Source organism: Canis lupus, chromosome 14 (assembly GCF_048164855.1).
Source record: "Canis lupus baileyi chromosome 14, mCanLup2.hap1, whole genome shotgun sequence".
Taxonomy (NCBI): domain Eukaryota; kingdom Metazoa; phylum Chordata; class Mammalia; order Carnivora; family Canidae; genus Canis; species Canis lupus.
This window is the reverse complement of record NC_132851.1, coordinates 17,060,046-17,083,520: the sequence shown is the minus strand read 5'-3', so window position 1 is coordinate 17,083,520 and position 23,475 is coordinate 17,060,046. Positions and strand designations below refer to the sequence as shown.

Sequence of the window (23,475 nt, the reverse complement as noted above, 5' to 3'; positions counted from 1 at the left end):
AGCTGAGAAGCAGGAGAATTGATTGAGAGTTATGAGTGAAAACCTTGGTGTGGATTCCACTTAGTGGACGTTTTCAAGAAGAATCAGGTTTATTCTTTTTTTTTATTATTTATTATTTAATTAAACAGTGTACCCATTCTCTAATTGACTGTCTACTATTCTCCTCATCAAAATTTTCTGTGCTATAACTTAGGTTTCTGGAGTAAGTAGGAACACTGTCTCTTTACAAAACAATTATAATAGATAAAACATACTTTTTGATGCCTTGCTAGACTTCCATGAATTAAAGAAATTGCTGAGGCTTCTCTCATCTTCCCTTCACCAATAGTGGACTAAACCCAGACAAGGGAGAAGTGAACAGCACACATGGAGTGTGAGGGGTGCTGAGGCAAATCCCAATATTGCTCTGTGGTCTGTCAAGAGACTAAGCCTGACGTCACTGACAGAGGGAGATTGCTGAATCTGAGTTTTACTTTAAGCTGGCACCTTGAAGGCCGAAAAGTGATTCCACATCCAGAGGCTCCTTTGACTCCTGTTAGAAGTAAACAGAAGTTTGTCTATATGAAATACTCCCAATTTTTACAACTCCATGGTATCTGTGGCATAATGTAAACCTTATGTGAGCTCATGATTACAAAAATTCACCATACAGATGGGGATATAAGCCATTCTATGGGAAATCAGTAGGAGATGCAAATCGTGGCTCTAGATACTCAGGAAAATTTTAAGTTATAAAAAACATATTTCTCAGTTCTAAAAAAGTTCTATAAATATAACTATTCGGTTATAAAAAATAATAAATGTTTAAAGAAATGAAAATCAGATTTACAAATTGATCAAACTACATGAGACTGTAAATGACTAGAAATGTTCAAAAAAAGAAACAAATGGGAGTTTTTTTTTTTTTTTTAATATTTTACTTACTTATTCATGCGGGGAGCCCAATGTGGGACTTGATCCTGGGACTCCAGGATCCCAACCTGAGCCAAAGGCTGACACCTGGGTGGCTCAGTGGTTGAGCATCCACTTTTGGCTCTGGTCATGATCCCGGGGTCCTGGGATGAAGTCCCACATCAGGCTCCCCAGAGGGAGCCTGCTTCTCCCTCTGCCTGTGTCTCTGCCTCTCTCTCTGTGTCTCTCATGAATAAATAAAATCTTAAAAAAAAGAAAATGCACTTATTGAAACTTAAAACATGGATAGGTTCAATAACAGATTTGCAAATAATAGAAGGCAAATGAGTTAACTAGAAGTTAAATCTGAAGACATTAGCCAGAATATTTAAAAGAGGGGAAGGAAATGGAAAGTATCAAAAATAGTAAGTTATAGAAATGTGATAAGCTGTTTTAACCTTCATCTAATTGGAGTCCCAGAAGAAAAGAATATAGAGAATGGAGGTTGGGCAAATAGTATTTGAGGAGATAATGGCAGAAGATTTCCAGAACTGAAAGGTGAAAGACATAAGTACACAGATACAAAAAAGCATAGCTTATACTGAACAGGGATATATGCAAATAAATTCAGTCATAGACACATTGTAGTAAAAATGAAAATGCCAGAGAGGTTCTTTTAGAGCCCCTAGAGATAAATAACATACTAGCTACTTAGAAAATATGAATTAGGTTGACAGCAGAATTTTATCAGCAATAATGGAAACCGAAGAGGGAGAGATTCTTCAAAGTTTGGAAGGAAAAAACCCTACAAAAATAGTCAACCTAGAATTGCCTACTTATGAAAATCATCTTCTAAGAAAAAGCAGTTATTTTCATAGAGGCAAAAACCAGGGAACTGTGGGTATAAATCTAAACAACCGTAGCCTGCCTTATTTATACATTTAAAAAGAGACAGACTAAGTAAGGTCTTGGGTAACACAATTATGAATGTTTGTAGGGAAAATGATTAGAAATAAGTTGCTTTAATGCCCTTAAATTGTTTGGAGTTAGTAAGTGAGGCTTTGCTATACATACAAAACTTTTAAGGATAACCGGTGAAAGAATAGAAATGGGTACGTAACTTCTGAAGCTCCAGAGAAGAATGGAACAACAAAATAATATTCTATTTTTCTAAAAAAAAAAAAAACAGCAAGGGAGGATACATGGGAAAATTTATAAATAGGTAAAATTTTAAAAGTAAGATGCTTAAAAAAAAAGACTATCAAAAATCTGAATGAACCTGGATGGATTAAACTTTCCATTTAAAAGGTATTATCTGACTTACTAAAAAAGAAAATTCAACTCTGAGCTGTTTATAGGATACACACTCTAACTATAAGGCTATAGAGAGTTTGTAACAAAAAAGTAGACTTGAGTTATAGGCAATATAAACCAAAGGAATATTGAGATAGCATTATTAATCTCATATAATTTAGATTTTAAGACAAAAAGCATAGGAGGGAAAATTCAATACATTATAAGAGGTTCACTTCTTGAGGGAGATATAATAATTCTAAATATATATATTCAATGTAAACAAGTCTATCTATAAACAAAAATTGACAACTACATGGAAAATATGACAAACCACATTCATAGTAATAGATTTTAAGAAAATTTTCTTATTAAAGGTTGAACAGAAAAAAATTTTCTAAGATTTTTTGTTTATTCATGAGAGACACACAGAGAGAGGCAGAGATACAGGCAGAGGGAGAAGCAGGCTCCCTTTAGGGACCCTGATGCGGGGACTCAGTCGCAGGACCCCGGGTTCATGACCTGAGCCAAAGGCAGATGCTCAACTGCTGAGGCACCCAAGCATCCCAGAAAAAAAAAAAAAATCAAAACATAAAACATTAGGACAGCAAATTATACTTGATTTAATAAAAATATATCAATTGTGTATCCAGCAATTTAGAGAATTCACATGCTTTTCAAGCAGATATAAAATACTTAGAAAAATTGACAGGTATTAAACCAAAAAGAAACAGATTTCAGAAAAACAGTATCATTCAGAATATATCCTTTGATTTAATGTAATTAAGTTGGGCCTTAGTAACAAAAAGGTAAGAATAGATGAAGTTATACAAGGCAAATGCTAACCAAAGAAAAAAGATCACTCTATCTCTGAAAATATTCAAAAAAATTTATAAAGGGTAAATATGATCAATACATATGACTGCATAAAGTGAATTGGCAAGTTCTGGCAATATCAGATACTCATCTTCCCAATGGAAACGTAATTATTACTCCTCAGAAGAAAATTTCTTTCACGAGTATACTTGGAAACCTGTGCAAAAACGTTCACAATAGTTTTTGAAAGCAGCACACCCTAAGCAAAAATCAAAAACAGAAATAGCAGGGGTACCTGGGGGGCTCAGCCAGTTACGTGTCAGACTTTTGATTTTAGCTCAGGTCATGATCTCAGGGTGGTGAGATTGAGCCATATGTTGGGCTCTGTGTTGGGCATGGAGCCTGCTTAAGATTCTCTCTCTCTCCTTCTACCCCTTCCACCCTCCTTGCACACACGCATGCCCTCTCTTTCTCAAAAAAGAAAAACTCAACTGATAATAGTAGCTATTGTCATTAAATAATTTGTAGATTTTTACACAGTGGAATATTACACAGTAGTGAATTTGAGTAAATGACAGTTGAACAATAGGTGAACCTTGTAAGTATAATTTTGCTTGAATAAAAACAAATTGAAGACTTTGTAGCTGGATACCATTTTATGTAAGTTCAAAACCGAGCAAAACAAAACAATATACATATGTTCATTATATGTGTGCATTTGTGTATTCACATATATACCATATGTATTCATATACATTCATGTACCTATATGAAACTATACCATAAATATAATCTTCTCTATGTTATCTCTCTCTTCTAGATATATATATATATAAGTATATACACACATATATATACATACATGGATCTCTCTGTATATACACAACACACATAGAAGATATATATATATTTTTATTTGTATATAATCATATTCTATGATTATGTTCCAGTTTTTGTTTTTTATAAGCCTCAATGTGAATGTGTATATATGTTTATTCATACACACATATATGTAGAATGTGTGTATGACTAACATGATATGATAACATGTTTTTTTTTTTTTAAGATTTTATTTATTTATTTATGATAGTCACACAGAGAGAGACAGAGAGGCAGAGACACAGGCAGAGGGAGAAGCAGGCTCCATGCACCGGGAGCCCGACGTGGGATTCGATGCCGGGTCTCCAGGATCACGCCCCAGGCCAAAGGCAGGCGCCAAACCGCTGCGCCACCCAGGGATCCCTTTTTTTTTTTTTTTTTTAAGATTTTAGATATGATAACATTTTAAAATGAAAATGGAATATCAATTTGCATCAGTACAGAAGCCCAATAAATATTTGAATAAGTGCTCAAGCCCCCTTATGAGTAAATAACTACTTAAAAATCCTTATCATTGTCTACCTGCTTGTTATCTAGAATGTGAAAAAACATGGACATATTTTTTGGTAGTACCTGTGATGACAAGCACCTGTCCAATTGGAAATTTGTGAGTCCCTTTAAAAATTTTTAAACAATGTTTCAATCTTCTAGACGTAAAATACATAACTCAGGCTGAAGGATATAACATTGGATTCCTTGTCAAATCAAGGTAGCTACTGCTTAATCTCTACCATAGAAGAGCACAGAAGAGAGCATGGACTGTGTGCTCTGCTAATTCTGAAGAAGAGATTTTATGATAAGCACTTAATTATCAACACATCTGAAAAAGCCAAGTACAAAGTGCATTAGCAGAGTTTCTCAAAAAGTGAGGGCCATGATGGTTACATTTAGATTTGTGTATGTTATGTGACATGTTCTTTTAAACAATACCTAATAAATCAGTTGCCTGTAGTACTTTGAAATGGACCTAATAGTTCAAGTTGAGAATTCCTATTGTGACACAGAACATTACCCAAGATACTACAATCCTTCAAGAAAATAACCCACAATTGACACTACCTTTATTTGTATACAGTAGAATTTTGGTCCTGAAGACTTTGTACAAGAAAGATGATCAATTCCTGGATAGTTTAGCCATGATTTCTAATTCATATCAGTTCATAGAAATCATTTCCCAAATCTTACTTTCTATTTTATAGAGAGGGTTGTCTTCCTATTTTGAACATTTGCTAAGGGATATATTTTTTTTGAAAGTGAGTAAGTGAATTATAAAGTAAAAGTTTTGAGATCTATGACAGTCATATTTTCTTCTACCACTTGAAAATGAAATGAACCCATGCTTCCTTTAAAAAATCCAGTTACTCCAAATGAGTAAACACTAATCAGATTATTTCAGCTCTAAAAATCCAAGATTAGGGATGCCTGGGTGGTTTATGTCTCTGCTTCTCTCTGTGTGTCTCTCATGAATAAATAAAATCTTTTTTAAAAAATCCAAGATGAGTGGATTGAATGGAATCTTACTCATAGTTCAGTTTATCTTTTATTTTGTAGACTGCTCCTCTGCACTTAACTAAGGTTAAATATTATTATACTTCCAGCTTCTAAAAGTTGATCGATCTGGTTATTCACCTGTAATTCCTTTTGTTGTTGTTGTTGTTGTTGTCTTTGTCCCTCAGATAATCTCTTCACCAGCTTTTCATTCCCTTATTTTCCAGTGTCCATAATCTCAACTGCCACATGTTAGAGGACTTTATACTAGCAAAATGTGTATTCTGGGGGTGTCTGGGCAGCTCAGCCAATTAAGTGTCTGCCTTTGGCTCAGATCATGGTCCCAAGATTCTGAGATCTGCCTGCGTTTGGCTCCCCACAAGGAGCTTGCTCTTCCCTCTCCTTCCTGCTTGTGCTCTCTTTCACTGTCTCTCTCAATAAATAAACAAATAAAAATCTTTTTAAAAACGTATTTATTAAAATAATGACTAATTTTATTAGGTAACAGATTTATTGATCTGTATTTAAATTAAATCGCCTTCAATTACTCTTTTTCTGTAGTAATTTGTCTGTGTTAGAATCCATAATTACCAAAAAATACCTTTCGAAGCTTAATTGATTCATATTTATGATTTGCTCATTTACTTCAATGTTCTGTTTAGTCATTGAAGAAGAAACAGATTTCAGTGGTTAAGAAGTACAGCTGTTTGGTAGAGAGCTTTTCAAATGCTGGCAGAAATCTCTGGAAGTTTACATTTAGAGGAGAAAAAGCATCACTCAGAGCTGACTTCACGTATACTGTGGGCTGGTTTATTATGAAAATAGAAATATAGAAGTATTACCAGAATAAGGTAATGATAGAGTAGCGTCTTTTAGCTGATCTTTTTCAAAGATCTAGAAAATCTCAGCCCTTTATGAATTTTGAAAGTAATGTTTAATCTCTGCTAATGAATGTGAAACACTACTGCTCAGGCCTCTGTACGTAAAAATCTGGATGGATCTGACATAAATGCGTTTTTATAGCACGTGAAAATTCTGTTAAATAGCATAAGGAGTAAAACGTCTTTTTTCCCAGAAATTTTCTCACGGAAAAATTAAGTAGTTTGGTCTTTTGTTAGGCAGCTTATAGTTTTCTCTGGAGGCAAGGTATGATTTAGCTTTTCTGTCAAATTTCTTTGATTCATGTCCTTGTTATCTATAATATTACACGAGACATCCTAATTTTGTGTAAGTATATCCCAGATATTGCATGGGACATATTTGCACTCAAATATTTGTTTTTTTACACTGACATTCAGGTTGTCATTGTGTGTTTTATCTGGCAATCCTGTGTTAGGGAAATCTACAAAATGATGTCTTTTTTTCCTTAGGTAGCATGAAGATAGTGTTTATTATCCCTTTGACAGGAGAATATGGGGATTTAAGTTAATGCAAAGCATGTATTTGTATTGAAAAAAGTTTGGCTAAATGTAGCCAGAAGTTTTAGGAGTTTTTAAATAATGAAGAGCTTATTCAGAAAAGCCACTCAAAATACACCATCTATGAAATATCTATGTACTTTTTCTTAATATTTCTCTGCTGCTCCATGAGCCTACATATTAAACCCAGCATCCTAAACATCCACAGTTGCTGTGGTGGTTTACCCCTTTTGTTACTAAGGTTTCATTTACTACTGGATGTTCTGAGTAGGGCTGGATACACAGATGTGTGAACTTTGATCTTGATCTTAAGGCAGTTATAACTGTAAAGCAGGATATACACAGAAGTTTAATAAAAGGCAATGTGGAAAAGTTCTTGGAACAAAAAGAGATTTGGAGTAGCTCAGAGGGTGCTAGGTTTACTCTTGAGTTGAATCATTTAGAATGTCTTCATGGTTGAGTGCGTGGATCTTGGGAAATACAAGAAAGAGTCCTTAAACTTCTTTGAGGTTTTCTTACTAATGCTGATAAAAATGAAATTCATTTTTGTAGGTCAGAGATAAGTCCGAACTAATGTATTTTCATGATGACTAAACTTTTATTCTTCTGTAATGTTTTGTATATTCGAGATTAAACTAATCTATTTTTATTTTTAGGGGACGTGGCATTATGTTGAAGGTCTTTTCAGTAACTATTGAGATAATGACACATGTCAGAGAATATATGTACATGTTTCAGGAGCTAATTCCTGAATAAGCTAGTAACATTGCATCAGCTACCACACAGCATGCATGAAGGAGGACTGGTGGACAAGTGCTAAATACTGCATCATGTCCTCCATATTATTTTATGTGAGTTGACTTACCTGTGCTTCAGATTCTTTCCCATGAAGTAGGGGTGGGAACATGTACTTTGTGTGATTGTTGAAGGACAATTATATAAATGGCCTAGCACTAAAAATAGTGAAAGATGATCCCCAATGAATTTTTTTTTTAAAAGATGAATTACTGTTTAAGGATTATGTTTGACAATGTTACATTTGTAGTTTAAACTTCCAAAGCTGTTCTGTTGACTCTCAGAGGTGGGTAATGTATGTGCTTTCCCAGGGAAGATGATGTTGGTCATCATAAAGAATTCATTTGAAAATGTTCTTTCAAGTGCTGAGAGTAAGTATACTCCAAACTAACCAATACCCATCTTGAAATTCTTTTTGACCGTGGCTTCATGATTCTTGCTATTTAAGGTGTTGCCTGGGCACCAACAGCATCAGAATCATGTGGGGTTTTGTAAGAAATACAGAATATTGGGTACTACTCCAGACTTCCAGAATCCGAATCTGGAGTTCAGCAAGATTTCCAGGTGATTCCTATGCATGCTAGAGTTGGAAAAACACTGCTCTGGATATTAGCGGAGGTTTTGAAAGAGTTTATATGGCTCTAAGCTTTTGAAAGTAATGATGTCTTTTTAAAATATTTTCTATCGTTTATTTAAGACTGATACTGCAGGGAGAAAGAAGAGCTTCTTTCTCCCTGGTCTCTAGGGCCCTATGTAGCAAATTGCCTTTTCTGCTTTACCTAGTTGTGCTCAATGGCCTGAAAGATTGAGCAGTTTAGCAGTTTACTACTTAATTGTCAAGCTTTACTCTTTTCATTAATAGTTGTTATACCCCCAATCTTCAGATTCTGAATAACAAAGCTAGTAAGGGCATCTCCTGTGTTGCATTAAATTCGGGTGGGGGGTGCCTTGCGAGTGTGTTCATTAAGTTCTTTAGAACCACAATATATCTATTAATGTAGTCTGTAGATACTGGCCTCTGTGTGTCACCTGGGGAACTTTGTTAAAAATTCCGATTCACAGGTTATGCCCAGGAGATCCTGATGGAGTAAGGCAATGAGAGGTACCTTGGACTCTGGATTGCTAAGAAACTCAGCCTGTTTTGCAAACCATTGCTGTAGTCAGTGTCTTCCGCCGTCAGATGATCAGTTTCCCTTCCTCTCGTGTTTTCATTTTCCATATAGTCAGTAGTTTCATTGATTTCTGTATAAAGTTAAAAATTTAGGCCTCCAAAGGTAGAAAAATAGAACATCGATCTGGAAGGTAGAAGCCCTGTGTTCCTGACTTGATGTAGATTAAAGGGACAAGTCACTATTTCTCCATTTTCCTAATCTGTAACATGGGCTTTATCCTTCAGTGCAATGTGAGATCAGATATGTGTGAGTGCTTTGAACTCTTCAAAAGAAAACGTGTGTGAGTTGAGCTTACTATTACAACTTTATTTTAATATCCTTTCTGTTAAAATGTGTTTTCCTTTCACCATAAAACGTGGTTCTCACTGAGAATATTATTGGCTCTGCAGTTTGTGGGAGGCGATTGTTGTTTAGTTTTTGCTTTCTATCCATTCCCACCGATCTCTGCACTCTGACGGTTCTCCAGAACCTGTGTCAGGGAAGGTTTTGTCTAGGAAGGTCAGCTCGAGAGCTCCTCTGTGTCATAGATCAGAACACCACTTGCTGAGACCTGCAGATGAGGCAGGAGTTGTCCACTGGGACAGGAGCTTAGAATCAGAGAACCTAGAAGCCCTAGGCATCTTCTCTGAGTGTGATGCTTTGTGAGGAATTCAGTGCCTGGACAGGAGCCCAAGGCCTTTGTATATTTATGAGGACATACCAGTCAGATCATCGATAAGGGTGGCATGTGTTGTCTTATTTTGGTGGAGGGATAGGATGACATAAAGATATTTCTAGATTTCAGACTAAGTAGATATTGAAGGCACATAATCTGATTTAATGAGATATATTACTAGACATATTATGATTCTAAACCACCTTAATGAGTACACTCAAGGCATCTCCACCTCCCAAGACTTTAATAAAATATAGGTAATGCCTTTTCCTATCTTTGTGATTCAGGCTCTGAAGATTCTGGGTCTATTAATGAAAAGAGTAAAGCTTGACAATTAAGCAAACTACTAGATTCCTCATTCTTTCAGGCTATTGAATGCCACTGGGTGAAGCAGAAGAGGCAGATAATATAGTCTACCTGTCAGTGTCTTAAAGTAAAGAGTTGTTTAGGAGATAAACTTGATTTTAAGAATGATGTTCATCACAGTTAAGGTACATAGGGGAATGGAAAAGGATGATACTCCTTTTCACAAAGAGCATAGGATGCAGATTCACACAGAAGAGAAGCACTTTATTTAATTTTAGGGTTTATACTGGCTGACCCTTCCTTATTTACTTACTACTGCAGGTATTATTTACTTATATTCATAAGAACCTATCAAGAGGTGCTATGATTTTCATTTTGCAGATAAAGACATTGGGGCAATTTTAGTAAATTATCTGAAGTCACACATAGAGTAAAATACAGAGCCAAGATTGCAGTGCAGACATTCTGCTTCTAGATAGAGTCTATACTCTCAAATGCTCCAAGAAGAACTGAGATTCTGCTGTTTTAAAATATGTTGTTGCAAGGTACCCTAGGAAATTGTATTTCTTGTATTGTGTGTTGGTAATCTCTTCTTCCTGTTGCCCTAGAATTGACTTTATTTCTTGAAATAGCTTCACTGTAATTCTTTAGAAATTTTTGTACTTTGGAATTTTTTATGCTTTTTGTGCTTTTTGTTTTGTATAAAACATCAATTTTGGTAGAAGTAGCAGTGGCAATTTATCGTCTTAATTTATAGGATGGGATTCCCCTCACAGATTTCAAACAGAGACCCCACCATGTCAAGGAAACCGTAAGTTTACTGCTGTAGTGGACAGTGAATGAACTCATTAGAACTGTCCAGGGGTGAAGGTTGATGAGAGCTTGTGAATGTGCTTCCTGAAGTTTGTTTGTTTATTTAATTTGCATGACTCAATAGATTATGTGGTATATCTTCAGGAGGGTATTTCCTGGGTATGTTTTGATCTTTAACCATTCTAATAAATCTGTTTTTCTCTGTGCGATTGAACCTGTAGACATAACAATTTTTTGGTACAATTTTGAGGTTAGGACTTTATCTCCCATTGGAGATACTCAAATATAGTTTTGCTAGGAAGGTTCTTTTTTTGAAGTTCCCATAGGTTCTCCAGGTCCTAGATTTTGAGTCTTGTCTTTCTCCTTTGTGATCTGAATCCTGTTATGGGTTTTTCCGGCCTTGACCTTGGGGCAAGATTCTTACTCTTGGTCACATACATCTTCTCCTTAAGAGTTAGGCTCCTTTCACTTAAGAAAATTAATTTTAATATTCTATTTCTTATGGTCAATTAATCATTAAATTAATTACATTTGTTGCATTTCCTTTTGCTTTATCTTTACTACTTAGTGAAGAAAATAGGAGAAAAGATAGAAAACAATCTTCTATAAAAAGTAAAAGTTAAATATATTTATTTAGCCAAACATAAGCTGTTAATGATAAGATAATTTCGTAGTGCCTTCAGTACTCTTTTGACAATACTGGCTGAGATTTTGTTACATATCATAATACCTTTGAATTTTGCTTCCTTTAAATGTGAACATTCTTTTGTATTTTCAGCCATCAGACAGGTCTCAGAGGGAATGAAGTTATTTAGTACAGAAACTGTTAAGGTCCGAAGTGACTAAAACATACATTTATCCATGCTACTTCGGTGCCTATAACCTTGCAATTGCTTCCTTTAACCTCTGAAGATATCTGTCTGCCTGCTTACTGGGATCTACAAAACTCTAGATGACCTCTCCAGATTGTTTGATTGACCTACTTCCTCTTATTTTTTTCCTCTAAAGCAGCAATGGCCTCTGTTCAGACTTGCTAGAATGTGCGTTCTTCCCCTTCCTCCTCCCCCAACAAGAATAGCTCCTTTTCATATATTGGTTTTCTTTCCCTCAGAAAGGTCTTCCTGACTGTCCCATGCAGCCCATCAACCCCATTACCATCCCATCCATTTCATTCTTGGCACATTCCACTCTTTATAAGCTAATGTGAGGATTGTCCTTCCTGGCTAGACTCCAAGCACCAGGTGGACAAAGACAGGGTGAACCATATACCAGTGTGAACCCAGTGCCTGGCAAAGTAATTTGTGATGACTATATATATATATTTGTGTGTGTGCATATAAATGCATATGTGCTATATGTTGTAGCCTTTAAGCAATAGCTCTCAAAACTTATTTTGTTGCTTTAAGTTGGCAACACATTGCATCAGTGGAGTAGCAAGTGTTTCACAGGGAGTTTATTTAGAAAGCCAAAATTTTTATAGTTAAGAAAAATGTGTCTTGGACTCCTGGTGGCTCAGTTATTAGGGGTCTGCCTTCGCCTCAGGTCATGATCCCAGAGTCCTGGGATTGGGTCCCACGTCACACTCCCAGCTCTGTGGGGAGTCTGCTTCTCCCTCTTCTGGTTGCCACTCCCCCTGTTTGTGTTCTCTCTCTCTCAAATAAATAAATAAAAAATCTTTTAAAAATGTGTCTCATTCTAAGTCACTGGAGTACCTTTCCAGTATGTCATTTAGGATATAGTGCCTCTGTTCTTTGTTAATCAAATATTTGTCTTAATTTGACATAGTTCCATCTTTAATAGCAGAGAATGCTATGAAATTCAACAATAAGTTCTTTTATGTCTTTTAAAAAGAAAACACACACATTCACGCATTCTTTATGAATGAATATATCTGTACAGCGCCTGTCATGCTGCTTGACACCCAGCAGGCACTCAATTTGCTGAATGTTCCTAAATCCTCACAGATAGATTGAATTTGTTTTAAAAAATCTTGAGCTTTGGGGTGCTTGGGTGGCTCAGTCAGTTGAGAATCTGCCTTCAACTCAGGTCTATGATACCAGGGTCCTGCAGAGCAGGGAGCCTGATTCCCTCTGCTTCCCACTTGTGCTTCTCTTGCTCTCTCTTTCTCTCTAATAAATAAAAATATTTTTAAAAAACTTAAAAAAATCTTGAGCTTCTAATACATCTTATTTACTAGAGTATGTAGATTAGTTAGCCATATTTCATTGACTAAATTGATTTAAATTTTATGATAGAAAAAACATTGTAATCAAGTACAATTTAATACATATAAAAGCTGTATAAAGTAACACTAGAGATGTATGTATATTTATAAAGAAAAAAACGTCGATATAGTTTAAGTAAACAGAAGAAAAGTCCATTGGTGAAACCAGTGTGAAAAGAATTGTGTCTGTTAAATAATAATGATTTGGTGATTATCCAATGACGGTAAAGTGAACGGAGTGAGTCCTTCAATAATAAAACAAACCAACCGGGGCGCCTGAGTGGCTCAGTTGGTTGAGCGTCTGCCTTTGGCTCAGGTCGTGATCCCGGGGTCCTGGGATCAAGCCCCATGTCTGGCTCCCTGCTCAGCAGAGAGTCTCCTTCTCCCTCTCCCTCCACCTCTCCCCATGCTTGTGCTCTCTCAATAAATAAATAAAATATTAAAAAATAAAATAAGACAAACCAACCAGTTTTCAATGTCACATTCTTTTTATGGAACCAAAAAAAATAGCATTTAATATTCCAGCTTTTGGGTGTTGGGAATGGTGTATTTCTTCCTATCCATTCTATTACATGAGATAAAATTCAGGTGCTTAAAGACTGTTTCTTTTTCAAAGCCCTTCCGAATGCTATTTTTCTAATGACTGTTTTCTTCTCCAGGAGAGCACACAGCTGCTACAAATGCCGCCAGTGCAGTTTTACAGCTGCTGATACTCAGTCACTACTGGAGCACTTCAACACTGTTCACTGCCAGGAACAGGACATCACTACAGCCAATGGCGAAGAGGACAGTCATGCTGTATCTACCATCAAGGAGGAGCCCAAAATTGACCTTAAGGTCTACAGTCTGCTCAATCCAGACTCTAAAATGGGAGAGCCAGTTTCTGAGAGCGTGGTGAAAAGGGAGAAGGTGGAAGATAAGGATGGGCTGAAGGAGAAAGTTTGGACAGAGAGTTCAAGTGATGACCTTCGAAACATGACTTGGAGAGGGGCAGACATCCTGCGAGGCAGCCCGTCATATACTCAGGCAAGTCTGGGCCTTCTGACGCCTGTGTCTGGCACCCAAGAGCAGACCAAGACTCTACGGGATAGCCCCAATGTTGAAGCTGCCCATCTGGCACGACCTATTTATGGCTTGGCTGTGGAGACCAAGGGATTCCTGCAGGGGGTGCCAGCTGGCGGAGAGAAGTCCGGGACCCTCACCCAGCAATATCCTGCTTCGGGAGAAAACAAGTCCAAGGACGAATCCCAGTCCCTGTTACGGGTAGGAAGGTTTAATTTTTAAATAATTCACCTATTTTGAAGGGAAAACGGGAAAACACACAGTCTCTAGATGTAGTATCAATTCATTCTTACCAACCGAAATGAAATAATCGGTGTCAGTCTGGGGATTTCTACTTGTAAGGCTGAAGTGCTAGAGAGTAGCTCGTGGGTGTTTGCGTGTACTATACACATACTCGATGCGGTGGTAGGCAGTCACTTGTTTGTCACTACTCTTAGCTCAGATTGAATGTTGGTTAATCATTCCTGGTGATTATGCAAAACAGCGAGGCTGTATTTGGAGAAGGGGGGTTCGGAATCCCAGAAGATTGCACATCTGTTATGTTGAAATAGGTAAATGACTTTTAAATTTTAAGGTGGTGTGACACTATAAATGGTTAACAAGGAAATTAGCAGAGATTTAAAGCACTAGGCGTTGCAAAGCCCATGGTGAGATGTGAATACAGAAATGTAGTTTTTGAAAACTGACAAATGCTTGTACAAATGACAATGCTTGTTGTTGTTCAGTTACCAAAAAGGGGGGAGAAATGAGATAGACCTAAGTGTGAGTGGTGTGAAAGGCATCCAAAGAAGAGAAAGAACCATGCGTTGTATATGATCACACTTCTTTAGGAAGAAAGACCTGGTCCCAGGTGGAAACACAAAACCTCTGAAAACGATAAGATCCTTGCTCTCTCTTCATGCTATGTAGCAATGTCAAGAAATATTTTAGATTTAGAAAATTTACGAACTCTCAAGTCAGTGATGCTTGCTTTTTGCCTAAGGCACCACCACTTCGACATTTCATCTTGACTCTAAGAACATTTTGAGCCTTCTGCATGATTTTGAAGCTTTGTGGGTGCCTAGAAGGTAGGATCAGAAAGCAGCTGACCTTTACAAAAGAGCCAGTTAGGAAAAGATAGCGCAGCCAGCCCGATGCTTTGACCTACAGGCCAGAGACCATAGATCCATAGGTCTCTCTGGATGGATTCTGGAGAGAAACGTTTCTCTTTCCAGTGTCTGTGTGGCTGGCTACTCTGCTCTCATTTCCTGCAGATTCTCTGAAGTCTATCTGTGCTCTTCAGGTTTCCCCAGTGGAGTTGAGAAATGCCTCTTGAAGGTACACAGTTCATTATAAAAGCTGTTCCCTTTCCTGGCTGCAGTCATGCCCTGGAGCTAAGAGAAAGGCTTGAATGCAGAAGAGGCTATATCCCTTGTACACGGAGAAACAAAGACTCATTCCTGCAGGGAAGGAGCAACTTTATTATAAGTAACTTTCAAAAGAAGATAAATATTTCCTGGGCCTTTCAAAAGGGTATTCAACTCAGGGAGTTTCTTTCCAATAAATATACAGATGGGGCTGCAATTGTCAATGTTCATTATTTTCTTAGCATGTCAGGACTCTTCTGGTCTCAAGTGGCTCTTTTGGTTTCTGGGTATAAGGCTGGAAGATATGTCTTAAAGTTTTTAAATTTCATTTTGCATCTTGAGAGTGTGTTGTAATTGGGTGCCTTACATCCGTATCACTATAGCTCTCCACCCATCTTTTTTTTTTCTTTTTCCATTAAAATTATTTTCATCTGAGACATCTTCATTCAATACCAGGTTGTTTGGCTCTTTTAGACTCTTTCTGGAATATTACCTTTCCCGCCACCATGTATACACACCGAGAATTTGGAACGATTGTTGTTTTTTTATGTGGTTAAGTCCAAAGCCTGAGCATGAGAGTGTTACATTTTTTGAGCAGACTGGGGATGATAATACTTTTCTAAAAAGTTGTTTTTCTCAATTCTTCCACTTCCTTAATTCCCTGACTTCAAGTTTCTGTTGCATCATTGCAACTGTTTCTTTAGTTCCTCCACATTAGCTGCTGAAGAATGAAATCTGCAGCGAGAGATTGGTTCACCATGTTCTACAAATAATCAAATTCCTAACCTTAGGATTTGTGATAGTCTTGGCTCATTCTTCCTTGACTAGAGTAAAATGTGACTCTTTAAGATTGATATTTTCATTGTATTCGAATACTGCTTTTGGGAATCACCAGTTTTATTGGATATTTGGAATAGAAAGCATAGCTGATTTAATTTGTGGTGTATTTAGTGTATTTAGTGAATTAAAACTTATTAATGTCCACATATCTTAGATGATCAGCTTTTGAAGACATTTAAGAGGCCTAAGAAGCAGAGCCCATTCTGATTATGAATTTGACAAGAATTCTGCTTTGGTGGTAGAAATTGGTATTGCTGAGTTATCATAGCGAAAATGCTTTGTCTTCCCTTCATTCCTCTGCCATCAGTAAGGAAAATCCCAGCAGAGTATCACCACCATATTTACTAAAGGCAAAAACAACGTACTTTATTTAATTTTGTATTGTAGGAGTCTAGTTATTAGTGAAGGTGCTCTATAAAAGTTTGTAAATTCACAATAAAATATGCAAATACAGTTTGCATGTTTTGAATGGAAATACAGTTATTTGTGGAAATGTATGCCTACAGAATATCACATTCATATTTGAGTATAAATGGAAATGAACTTGAAATTATCTTGCTCTTTGGCAGTTTTTTAGAAATAGTAAGCAACTTAAAAACAGAAAGTTGGTTTTAAAAGTCATTTTATTAAGTAGTGCATACGGTGTAGACTTCATAGAGTAAGTATGTATATAAATACATTTATCTATGTAGTTTCTAATATTAAAAGTAAAAACTTGACTATCAACTGACTACTATACAGATTGATAGTGAGAATCAAGCATGAAATTTTGTACAGCAGAAAATGTTAATTTAAAATGGTTCAACTATGCTGATTTATAGTGGAAACCTTTTTAAAGAGTAGGCTGACTGTATTTAGGGCCATTCACAAAGCACATAATTATAATGTTGCTTTCAGGATATTGGTCTTTCTGATATATATTTTTTAACTGTCTTCAGTTATGAAATTTTGCTGCACTCAAAATGAAGAAGGAAATAAATACAAGAATCAGGGAAGACGTAAGATTTCAAAAATTTTTTTATTAGTTTTTTTTTTCTTTTGTTTTACCTAGATTAGGTAAGTGTTTGGCTTTTAGTTTCAGATTCCAAAGCAGATCATTTATGTATATTTTCATGTAGCGAATGTCTTTTATTTTTCCTCTGTTACCAGTATGGAATTGATGTTGTTACAAAACATTTTAAATTGTGTATGTGATCTGGGTGGACCATTGTGCTTTGAGGATGGCAGGGAGCACATTAGCATAAGCTTTATCTTGTAAATTGCTTTATGAAAATTAGTTTTTTGTTGTCTATTAACTACACAATGTTTCTGTAAAATCACTGGATTTTTTTTCTTTTATGAGTAGGAAGAAGCATTAAAGACTTTAGACTCTGCTAGAAATAGTCCAAGTTTATAGGAAAACTTTGTGATTCTTTTAAAACTTCTAGAAGGATTTTATAAACATGAATAAGTTCCTGAAAATGTTTTGAAAATGCAGTGTTTTCATTTAAACTTAAGATTTGGCTCTGTGGAGAGGTTACCATATTTAACATTTTCTGTGCTAAAAGCAAAAGTTAATTGGTTTTAAATATTCAACTTGATGTTCCTTTCTCATTTTAAACTAAACAGTGTAGTGTAGTCAGAACTCAGTACAGTCGTGTGCCTTTCTCTGGCCAGTTTCTTCTATGATGTGTATTTACACAAAGGTATTTATTTATTCCTTTTGTAGACAGACTCATACAAATGCAACTGTATTAGTCTTATGATTTCCTGAATAAGAAATTCCAGATCTCATTCTGGTAATTGACTTTTTAGATTGGATTTTATAATATAGAAAGCTATGTCTTTTAACTGACAGCCGCATTAATAGGAACAAAACATCTGTCATTAAATTTCACAAAGATTTTGCCAATATCAAATGCAGTTTTTCTTTTAATGAAATGCAGAACTATAATTGAGTTTAGATGGTAAATGTGTAGGGAGAGTTTATGGCAAATCAACATCCAGGTAAACATTGGCATGTCATAGTTGGGTAACTCATCGGCTCTAATTCTTCCGTAGGTTCAGCACCCTAGTCATTAGTACACTTTCTTCATGCATCTAGGGGAAAAATGATTTTAGATTCCAGTGTAAATTTATTTAGAGAAGTCTGTCCATTTCAATGTGTACATTTTGCACCACTTGGTTTTGGCAGAAAACCTTCAGCCATGGACAGTCGGAGTTGAGTTCCAAGTTGAGCCACTGTCAAAGGCAGGGCCTCCCAGGATCTCCGTTCATCCCACTCTTGGGATTATAATGCCTGCCGTCCTCACAGAAGAGCTGTGCAGCTTGCTTAATTAATGTTTGTCAGGCCATTTGAGATCGTAAGATGCAGGGTTCTAGATAAGTACAAAGTAGCATGATTATTTGTTCGTTTTGTAAATGTGATACCACGACAGCACAAAGTAGATGTTATTTTCTCCTTGCTTCAGTGGTGTTAAATTTATAGTTTAAAGATTGTTGATACCGGACAGTCCATTGAGATGCAAAAATGTTCTTTTGGGGACAGTCCATTGGCAGCCAAGCGGACGTTCAAACAAGCGACAGTGTTGAATGCCTTTACAACCACTGACAGATCGAAGCAACTTTTTTAACTAAAGATGATTTCAAGGGAGAAGTCTGATACTGGTTTTTTTCCCCTTCATGTTCAATGAAAAATAAAAGCAGTTTTTCAATCATCCTTAGGTAGTCGTGATGTAACATGTTTATGTATATAACTTTTTCTAACTCTATTTGAATATTTACATATGGATGTACTTAATCCCAAAGAGAACAGACTATACCAGGAAAAATGGGAAGTGTATACCTCTGAGATCACTGGTTATGGAGCTTGGTTTTTTAGGTTTTTAGGCCACATTGATAAATTCTCTTCTTTAGGTAACGATATTTGATTTGTTGATACTTGAATAAAATACTAAAAACCATTTACAATATCCAGAGATTAAAAATCCTTTTATCTCTGTGCTTTTGCCCCTGGATAGGTGAATTTCTGCTGTCCGCCTATTAGAAAAGGATATGATTTAAATTCAAATGTAATATAGATTTATTTAAAAAATACAGTTCATTCATTAACTTAGTTAAATGTAGCAATGAACATGACTGTTTTGTTTTTATTAAATAAAATTTAGGTAGCTTTTTTTTTCTTTATTCGTTATTCATCTTTTATATTGGTTTACTATTTTTGACAGTAGATCATAGCTAAACCAATTTGATAAACATATATATATGTTTGATTTTATTGTCTTGACCAATGGGATTTTCTTTGATTCTAATTTCTTTTTTATAAGTCAGCTCCATTGGTTCAAGTATTTTTGGAAGCATGCTTTTTTCTTTTTTGTAACCTGGGTTTTTTGTGAAGCCTGGCATAGTTCTGCTGGCCCAGGTTTGTACGGCAGGGGAAGCAGATGTATCTTTTAGTGAATTGGGCTGTAAGTTTGTAGTCGCTGTGAAATGGTATCCTTCAGCACAGTATCTGTTAATTATTTCCTGTATAACTATCTTTTGCTTGGCTTCCTTTTCTCACAGACTGCATGAGTCAGGAGATAACAGGGCCCCAAAAGGAACCCATTGTTAAATGTTCTTTCTTAGATGTTGGAAATGAAGAGTATATAAAAGGTGGCCCAAGTTTCAGGAGCAACAGATGGAGAATGATTCAAAAGTGTGTCAGCCGTGAGCTACGCAGCCTTGATGTGAATCTAGTACTTTTCTGGCAAAGTCTGATCTGATGGACGGATTTAACAGAAGTGTTGATTCCCTAAAATGCCAGGAAATTTTTTTTTTATTTTGGATTTTTGTATATTTTGTTATTTGATGCCAACAAAAGAGTAAATATTGTTTCCATTGTCGTATTCTTTATCCACTTTTCCCTTTGACTCTCTTAGGGAACTTTCACTAAGTATTTATACACAAAGACACTGACTAGTGTGGAATGGTCTACTAGTTAACTCAAGGAAGATTGGCAAGTAGGATAGTGCTGCATGTAAGTTGTGTTATGAGTTCAAAGAAATGCAAACATATCAGGGAAGTTTGAAGAATCTGTTTCTTTCATTTTGGTGAAACAACATCCTGATTTATAGATGTCTGTAATTAATTATAATTTATAAATAAAATAGAACCAGGCATATGACTTTATTTTAGAAAAAAATCCACAATACTTAATCTTTAGGCATCTCTTATGTTATTGGTGATTAGAAGTAAGGCAAAGGAATCTTTCTTTTCTTTTGTTTTTGTAAATGCAGGATGTTTGTTAGTAAGATAAATTCAGTGATTGGTATCATTATTTATGTAAGAATGATCAAATAGCTCTCACACATAATTTTACATGTTAACATTCCTCTTGAAAAATATAGTTTCTCAATTTAGAAGGTTTACTTTTGGCATATTAATTATGAAAGCGATGAACCATTTTATACCCTGGAAATTTACCTATTTGTAGCATCATGATTAACCAGAAAAAGATATATTATTATTATTTTTTAAAGATTTTATTTATTCATGAGAGACACAGAGAGACGGAGACACAGACAGAGGGAGAAGCAGGCTCCATGCAGGTCCGTACAGGGAGCCTGATGCTGGACTCGATCCTGTGACTCCAGGATCACGGCCTGGACCAAAGGAAGGCGCTAAGCTGCTGAGCCACCCAGGGATCCCCATAGATATATTTTTTAAAAGGCAAGATATACTTTATAATTCCACTAACATTTAAAAAAAAGATGAAAAGTGATTACAAGTCAGACATTTATGTGACTTAGAATACAAGCAAAGATTTTTAAAATAGATTTTTAATAAGCACAGTATTTTGTTTGAGAAAAGTGATGAGACCCATGGCAGTGTGTTATTGAATTCCATTTGCCTGTAGTGTTATATTTGTTAGATTTTGTTTACATTTGGATATTCAAGACTTATACTAAGTCATGAAGGAAAAGTCTTGGTAGATAAATGTCCTGTAAAATTATCTCTTCTCAGGGAATCAACTTCAGGTGTTTACTCAGTAATGTAGTGGATAGCTTGAGAATCCCTCATAGCTGCCCAATTTGAATTCTTGATGCGAAAGACAAAACCTGATGAAACTACTTCAGAACAATTGGATATGAAAGCATTAAAAAAAAAAAGAACTTAGTTAACATAGATGGATACTTATAATTGATTGCCAAGTCATTTAGTATTTCAGTTTCTAGGATTAAGAGTTTACTGCCTTTCCATTAGTTTATTATTGGATTAACAACTTTCATCCTCACCAAACCCTTTGAGGTTGAAGCTATTATTATCTTTTTTATTTAGGTAAGGAAACTGAGGTAGAGAAATTAATTAATCTGCCCGAGGTCACACCGCTTTTAATGGCAGAGATGCAATTCTGATGCTGGCAGTTTGACTGTGGTTCATGTTCTTCACCATTGCATAGCCTCTTTCGACTCTCCACGATCTGTTCATAAATGCTTGGCTGACTTTCTGCAATTTCAGAAAAAATTTGTTCCATAAAACATACACTCTTCATGTGTTTTGTGTCCAAAACAGAAAAATAACTTTTTGAAAATGATACAAATGATAGATGCTTTTCAAAAAAGAAGTATATCTGTATTATCATACAGAACACTACAGAAAATGAAAACCAGTCATAAGTTCCAACCTACAAATACTTTTCTATTCATATGTTGGTTTCTAATTTATTTTTTGTATGCATGCGAATGTAAATTTTATTCTTATATGGGGTCATTGCCTCACTCTTGTAATCTTTTTTTATTTAACAATATATTTTAGACATCTTTTCTCATCAACAAATACAACTTACAATATTTGGTTTAGTGTCTCCATGTTGTACTATGAAGTAGTTATATCCTAATGTGCTCAGTAAAGCCTACTGGTAAACATTTAGGGGGCTTCCAATTTTTAGTTATAAAGAAACTTTGATGGACTTCCTATTATGTGTTATTTTATTGTTTTGTCATTTCCTTAGGATAGTTTCTTATTATTCCAGCTACTTAAATGAAAAAAAACATGACTGATAACAAATAATGTTCAATGTCCAAATCACCATCCTCTAAATGGGTCATTTTTAAAATACAAAATAAATTCATTCTTAAATAATGCTTAGAGAATAATATCCTAGAAAAATTTAATTAATAATTAACTGCTAAACTGGAATTGACTTACTAAATGATGAATGCAGATAATTAAGGAAAAGGCAAATAATCCTAAAGAGTTATTTCTTACCATGTATATGGTATATAGCAATTGACCAATAGCCATGACTATAGTATGAAATGCTTACATATTGCATATGCAGCAAAGTTTATTTTGTAGAGAAATTTATTTTCAAGCAGGACCTATTTTCTTAAGTAGAGTTGAGTCATGAACAGTCAACTCAGGTAGACTTGCCTTTTTTAGGGGAGAAATTGCTGTTTTCCTCGTTTTAATTTTGTTCCATGGACAGTGTTCTGCTGTGCTTCACAATTTCTCATCCTAGTTTTAAAGTTTTTACCTTCCTTGTGTGTGTAATAGATTTGGTGGGTAATGGTGTGGGCTTTGAGGGAACATAACAGAGAAGTTGTTTTTTTTTTCTTTAAAACATGGAATTTAATGATCTTCATTTCAGTGTTTTGCTGAAATATTTATATTGATCCCATTAGAAAGTATTTTTCTTTTATAAGACTTTTCAGAATGTCAGCTAGAACATTCTTTGTTATTCCTTAATAAAGTATTAGAAGGACAGGAGCACAAGAATACTTTCTCAATTAGTATTGAGGTTGTGCTTGTTATATGCCACAAATACAGAGTTTCAGGCTATTCTTACCGACTAATAACACTTAGAAAAACATCCATGGTGTCGTTTTTATATGCAATGTAGTCAGACTCGTGTAGGGGAATTTGAAAATATATAAATATTACATTTGAGAGAGCTATTCACTTAAAAATAATTACTTGTTTTTTTTAAAAGACAGTATAAAAATAAAAAAAGACAGTGTAGAAGTTTAAGATATCTTTCCTGGTACATTAAAAAATGAAAATACTTTTCTTTACCTATAACTTCATAGAAGCATATCTGTTTCATAAAATATGGTACAATGAAAACACTGCTGGCCGTATATTAGGAGATACATATGTTCATTTTACTTCATTCTTCCTGTCAAGAATTTACAACTTTCTTGATTGAAACTTTCTTTATAATTCAAGAAAATCTATCTATTTTGGCTGAATTATGTATTTATTCAAAAGAAGTTGGAGCTTTTTAAAATGTGGATTACCTAGCTAGGCAATCTATGATCTACAGATTAATTATCTAGTTAATATGACTACCAAAATTTTAAGATATATATATATATATGTATGTATATGTATACACATATACATATACACACACACATCTATATATGTATGTATGTGTATATAGCCTAAAAGTAAAACTGGAGGTTTTATATGTATACACACACACACACAAACACACACACACACACACCATGTG

The 23,475-nt window shown here is 35.3% G+C and overlaps 1 protein-coding gene across 7 annotated transcripts in view; it reads left to right on the top strand.

Moving 5' to 3' along the window:
• Nucleotides 1-23,475, top strand: part of TRPS1 (transcriptional repressor GATA binding 1) — a 257,924-nt gene that overhangs the window by 68,344 nt on the left and 166,105 nt on the right. For all 7 annotated transcript variants that reach the window (XM_072774288.1, XM_072774282.1, XM_072774284.1 and 4 more), the window contains one exon: nucleotides 13,410-14,013. In XM_072774288.1, the coding sequence (XP_072630389.1) occupies nucleotides 13,410-14,013 (604 nt within the window). The remainder of the gene's footprint in view (nucleotides 1-13,409; nucleotides 14,014-23,475) is intronic.